General features: G+C 35.7%; 1 protein-coding gene across 1 annotated transcript; it reads left to right on the forward strand.

The window, feature by feature from the left end:
• Positions 1–653: 653 nt before the first annotated feature.
• On the forward strand, positions 654–3,630 carry LOC112012397 (heat stress transcription factor A-5). Its single transcript, XM_024044795.2, has 2 exons — positions 654–1,134; positions 2,119–3,630. The coding sequence occupies exons 1-2, from the start codon at positions 901–903 to the stop codon at positions 3,349–3,351; spliced, it is 1,467 nt and encodes a 488-aa protein (XP_023900563.1). The 5' UTR covers positions 654–900; the 3' UTR covers positions 3,352–3,630.
• Positions 3,631–6,131: the final 2,501 nt, after the last annotated feature.

Raw genomic sequence — 6,131 nt, forward strand, 5'->3', positions numbered from 1 at the left:
ATGGAAAGAAATTTTAAGCTACAATATATCAAGGATACAAGTTTCAACATCAGATTTAGTTATTGAAATATTTGAAGTATTTGTTTATTTGGAGCAAAATTTGTTTTAAAAAATTTAGACAAAAAATCAAGGTCAAGTTTCATTTAAGTGGAGGATTTAATGAAAGACAAAATAGGGGGTAGTTTTTATAATTTTATAATTTTTATGTAATTTTCATATTTAGGATTTTATAAAAATTTATTTTAGGTGTTCTTAAGGTTTTCCAAGTCAAATTGGAGTCCTTGCCATGCATCAATTAAGATCAATATTAGAAATTTTTTTTTTTTTTTTTACTTTTACATGAATTTAGGTGAGAAATACTACGTGAACAATGTTTTCAAAACAATTTTCAAACAAATCTTATATGGTAAATTGTTATTGATTAAAAGTAATTTTATTAGTAGACCCAATTCAAATTAGAATAAGTAAAAACTAATCATTTAGAATTTGTTGTGAAAATATTGTAGATATAAACATTCTTCTTTCAGTTTTTAATTGAAAAATAATTTTATTTTAATATTTTTAGAAAGATATTTTGGAATGGGTAATGTAACTAGAAAATATAGAAAAACAACATACGGAAGGAAAGAAAAACCAAACCGTAGAGTTGAAGGAAAAGGAAGGAAAGCAAGCAGTAAGGAGAGTCAACAGGTCTAACTAAACGACCCCGCGGGTACAGCGTACAGGTTTTACCACCGTCTCATCTATCTATCTGTCTATCACAGACAACTCACTCCTAGTAATTATAGAAGAAGTAGTCAATTCAATTCTAAACTCTCTCTCTCTTTGCCTCTGGGTTGGGTTGCCAATTTGGACCTTAAGCATAGAATATTCAATATTCAATAATCCCTCCCGGAAAGGATGGACGGAGCTCCAACGACTAGTGGAAGCGGAGGAGGTGGTGGGGGTCCGGCGCCGTTTCTGATAAAGACGTACGAGATGGTGGATGACTCGACGACGGATGAGATCGTGTCGTGGAGCTCCAACAAGAATAGCTTTGTCGTTTGGAATCCTCCTGAGTTCGCCCGTCTCCTCCTCCCTACCTATTTCAAGCACAACAACTTCTCCAGCTTCATCCGCCAACTCAATACCTATGTAACTCTCTCTCTCTCTTTTTATTTTTTATTTTTTTTATTATTATTATTTAAATTATTGAATTTGGATCTTCCTCATGTATGGATTTTGTACTGGTTTTGCAGCTCAATTGCTCCTTTTTTATTTATTTATTGTTTGGCTTATCACAACTTTATAATAGCAATATCCCATCTTTCTTTTCAACTATTGATTCTTTTACATGTATTAATTTGATAAGAAATCTTTGGGATATGTTTCATTGTTTTGTTGGATTAATTTGATAAGGTAGTCTTCCAATCAAGTTACATGAGATGGGTTTTTTTCTTTCCTTTTTCTTTTTTCTTTTTTCTTTTTTCCCTTGGGGAGATAGGGTGAAGGTGTTCTTCAAACCTTGGTGCACTGAATTTGTAAGGGCTTTACAGGAGTGGGAGCTATAGGTCCATTTTGGCTTTTTTGGGTCTTCCAGGAGGGGTAAAAGTTACTAGGTTTTTGGGAGTATAGGATAGGATGCTATGGAGTTGTATCAACCAAGTCATGGAGAGAGCCTTTGAAGTTTGAAGTGAATTCCTACTACTACAAGTTTCTCAAGGGACGAGAATGCTAGTGCTTTTGTTGAAAGAAAATTTGTTATACTCAAAAAACGTTATGCTCCAATTGGACATTAAAGTTGGAGAAAGAAATTTATTGAGGGTATTGGAAGAGGGCCTCCTTTTTTGAGTTAGGTTATTTGGGTTACCTGATATTGTAATCATCTGGTCAAGTTATTTTTAGGGCTTGACTGTAACTCTCGACCACTTGATTGTTCTTCTTGATTGAATGCTCTTTTCTCAAACCATTTTTTTTTTTTTTTTTTTTTTGGTAAACTGCAATCTTCCTAAAAGCTTAAATAGTTACAAAATGGTGAAATTTTTAAAAATTTGCAAAACTTTTTGGCGAAGAATTTTTGAGGTTTTACATGGAAAATGAGAGGTAACTAGGAATATTTCGTTGTGATTTTGTGACCAGGGATTTCGAAAGATTGATCCTGAGAAATGGGAGTTTGCTAATGAAGATTTCATGAAAGATCAAAAGCATCTTCTTAAAAATATCCACCGCAGAAAACCTATTCACAGTCATAGTCACCCACAAGGTTCTATGATGGATCCAGAGAGAGCAGCTTTTGAAGAAGAGATAGAGAGGCTTGCACGTGAGAAAGCTTCACTCGAGGCAAATATTTTAAGGTCAAAACAGCAGCGGTCAGCTGCAAAGCTTCAGTTTGAAGACCTAAAGCAACGAGTGGATAGTATGGAGCAGAGGCAGGAGAGTTTGCTGACCTTCTTAGACAAGGCTCTTCAAGATCCTACTTTTGCAGAAATTCTCGCTCGGAAGATTGAGTCTATGGATTTCTCAGCATACAATAAGAAAAGGCGACTGCCTCAAGTTGATCAGTCACCACCTGTTATGGAAAATAGTTTTGTGGATAACAATAGCAGTTCTAGACCAGAGTTTGGGAATGTGTTTCACCAAGACTTCTCAAGTAAGCTGAGATTGGAATTATCACCCTCTGTTTCAGACATTAACTTGGTTTCACATAGTACACAGAGTTCCAATGAAGATGGAGATAGTCCACGGAGGAAAATATCTGGAGAACCAAAAGGTGTGCAGATGAGAACTGAAGGATTTGTATTTCCACCTGAAACATTAGACCTTTCAGATACAGGTGCATCATTTACTCTTAAAATGGATTCTACCTTCTCACGAAAATTGCCAACCAATGAAAACCCAAGGCTGCAGCTCCCATTGCAGCCAAGTTTGACATCTAATGAAGAAGGTGATGGTCATATTTCCTGCCATTTAAATCTAACTCTGGCATCTTCTCCATTGCAAGTCAACAAAAGTCCTTATTCAGCTAGGATGCCCCAAGTAGCTGAGGAAACTGGCAAATCTCCAAATTCGAAGTCTAATACCAATAGTAAAGAAACTGATACTACAGATTTTCCAAAGAGCATAAATCTTGCTGGTGACACAACTTTGTCATCCTCTCAACGGGCTTCAAATAACAATCAAGTGCCTGCAGCTGCTCCAGTTAGAGTAAATGACGTGTTTTGGGAGCAGTTCCTAACTGAAAGACCAGGTTGTTTGGACAATGAAGAGGCAAGTTCTACATATAGGGCAAACCCATATGATGAGCAAGATGATGGGAGATCAAGCCTTGGAATGTCTAGAAACGCTAAGAACATGGAGCAGCTCACCCTTTGAGCATTGATCTTGTTATATGCCCGGTGAAAGGTTACTGAAGGCTTCTCCATTCTTCCATGCTTTGTAAGATTCACAATTGATAAGTTACATGGTAACTTGACCCGTTGTTGGTTTGAATAAGTTCATACCAAACTGCTAAATGTTCTTGATACATGCTGGTTATCATCTATGGCAGTGCCATCGTCATGAAAGGACTGCATTTATAGTGTGGCATTGACACAAAATGTAAAGACAAAATATTTGGTTGTATAATATAGATCTTCTACTTTTTTTTTTTTAGTTTGGTAGTTATAACAATGGAAAAGTAAGAATTTGAACCCTAGTTTACCTAACAAAGGAGAGCAGACAATGTCATTGAGCTACAACATTCATGGCATATAAATTTTCTACTTTTTATATAGAAAAATTATATTCATATTTTTTTTCAAGCATTAGTCATATATTGCAGCTTTGTATTGTCTGTGTCAAAATTATTTTAATTTTTTTTCGTAGGTGTATCCAAACGTAACTTATAAATTATAATCATAATCATAATTTTACAAAGTTCATATGACTGAGAAAAGAACTGCAGACTCTGTCAAATTTATAATCATAATCTGCCGTTATTTATCAGACAGGAACTTAACATTTTTTTTTTAATGGCATTCCAATGATGGCGTGGTAGGGGCCAGTTCTCTTTAGTCTTTACCCACCATTCTGTCTCTCTCTCTCCATCTAATCTTTTGTTTTTCTTTGAAGTGCAACAAAACCGCAAATTACTTAAAATTAGTAAAAATCTTACTTTTATTGGTAAAATGGTAATATGACTTTCCCTAGATTTTTCTCGTCATACTCATTTCAAACAGATTGAAATCCATTAGCCTAGGAGATGAACTCCTTCCATTGTGTTCTCTTACAAATTGGGGTAAATAACCATCTTTTAAATCTTATCTTCGCTCATTTCTAGAGAAACTATCTAAATATGATTTCCACTCTCTCAAGATTTCCATTTCTCGAAGACCAACGGTGGTATACTGGTATCAAAGCAATATCTCTCTATAACAAAATATTTTCAACAAGAACTTTGTGAATCATGATGTCATGTTGTTTGACGGGTTGTCTCTAGAATCAGAGTAAAATGAAAGAACAACTCGTGCACAATGGATAGGTTGCCTTGTTGGCAAAGTGCGGCATATTCGTTAGAGAATGAATACGTGTGTACAAAAGAAAGTATAAAACATGTCAAAACAATCGCTATAAAGTTCATATAACTTGCCCACATTGCTTAATCTAGTGTGTTTTGTATAGTATAACTTGCTTTAGCATCCCTTAAAAGCTACCATCACTTTAAATCGAGTTTGTAGTGTGCATTTTGTGGGTGCAAGCGCCCGTGACGAGTGGTTTCCTCGTGGGAAGTATGCCTCGGCCTGGAGTGGATTGAGTGGAGGGCAAAAATGGAGTCGCCACTTGGTTTAGGTCTAGGAACCAAATTGAGTCTTTTGGGTCACTTACTTACATGTATAGGTCTACATACCAAATTATGGGTCTGGATTTAGGTATGGTTTGGGAAAGTGTTAGGCAACCAAGATTGCCCAGCTTGTGAGCTGGCCTCCATTATATATTGTTAGGCCATATTTAATTAAAGAGTTTATTAAGAGAGCCCTAATCCTCGCTTGCGATGAGTGATTTCCTCATGGGAAGTATGCCTCAGCTTGGAGTGAACTGAGTAGAGGGTGAAAATGGAGTCGCCACTTGGTTTAGGTCCAAGAATCAAATTGAGCATTTTGGACTACTTACTTACATGCATAGGTTTGCATACCATATTATGGGTCTGTAGTTTAGGTACGGTTTGGGAAGATGTTAGGCCCCTAAGACTGTCCGACTTATGGCCTAGCCTCCATTATGTGTTGCTAGGCCATATTTCATTAAAGAGTTTATTAGGAGAACCCTAATTCTTAACCTAAACAAGCAACATGCACCTAAATAAAATAATACACACAACATGTTAAATATCGCATCACAACATATAAGTAAACACATTAAGACCAAAACAAACAGTTACTAAAAAGGAAAAGATAACAATTAAATAAACATAAAAGGAAAAATATCACAAATAAACCAAAAATGGCAAAAATACTAAATCAAACACTAAAAACAAATAAACATGATTAATTAACGTAAAACATGATCAAATAGAGTCAAAGAACACATGGAAAATGATTAAAATAAATAAAAACAAAGTTTTGTTTAAATTTGGGTTCAGGGTGCATATGCATACTTAACCATGCATACGCATGTTTGAAAACATGTGTGCATATACTTGAGTATTGTGGACACAATGGGGAGTTGCCACCTAGTTTTTGCAATGGTCTAGGAACCATATATATAGCGTCATTTTAAGGAAGGGCCTTATGATTCTACTACCAGAGATATGAGTTTGGAGTTAAAGTACGGTCTTGGGATGGTGTTAGGTACCCAAAACCGCCCAACCCCAAGGTTGATTTCCCCTCATTTTATTTTATGTCTTAACCCTATTAAAGGCACACTTAATAATACATCTATGCTCACACACAAACTAGCATTCATTTAACAATCAACATGGCATCAAACATCCCTAACCATAAATCTATCATACTTATCATCACATTACAAACCCTAGCATACATCTATCATGACATCTCCTAACATTCATCTAGCATACATGTCATAACATCATGGCATCTCATCACACCACAAACCCTAATCATGCTCCTATCTCACATCTTAAGCCCTAACATACATCTAGCATACATGTCAAACCA

This window comes from Quercus suber, unplaced genomic scaffold, assembly GCF_002906115.3.
Source record: "Quercus suber isolate HL8 unplaced genomic scaffold, Cork oak 2.0 scaffold_125, whole genome shotgun sequence".
NCBI lineage: Eukaryota > Viridiplantae > Streptophyta > Magnoliopsida > Fagales > Fagaceae > Quercus > Quercus suber.

Excerpts from the sequence above, each read along its gene's own strand:
- LOC112012397 (XM_024044795.2), top strand. The coding sequence starts at position 901 with ATGGACGGAGCTCCAACGACTAGTGGAAGCGGAGGAGGTGGTGGGGGT. Across the intron at positions 1,135-2,118 it reads TCCGCCAACTCAATACCTAT|GGATTTCGAAAGATTGATCC; the intron begins GTAACTCTCTCT and ends TTTTGTGACCAG.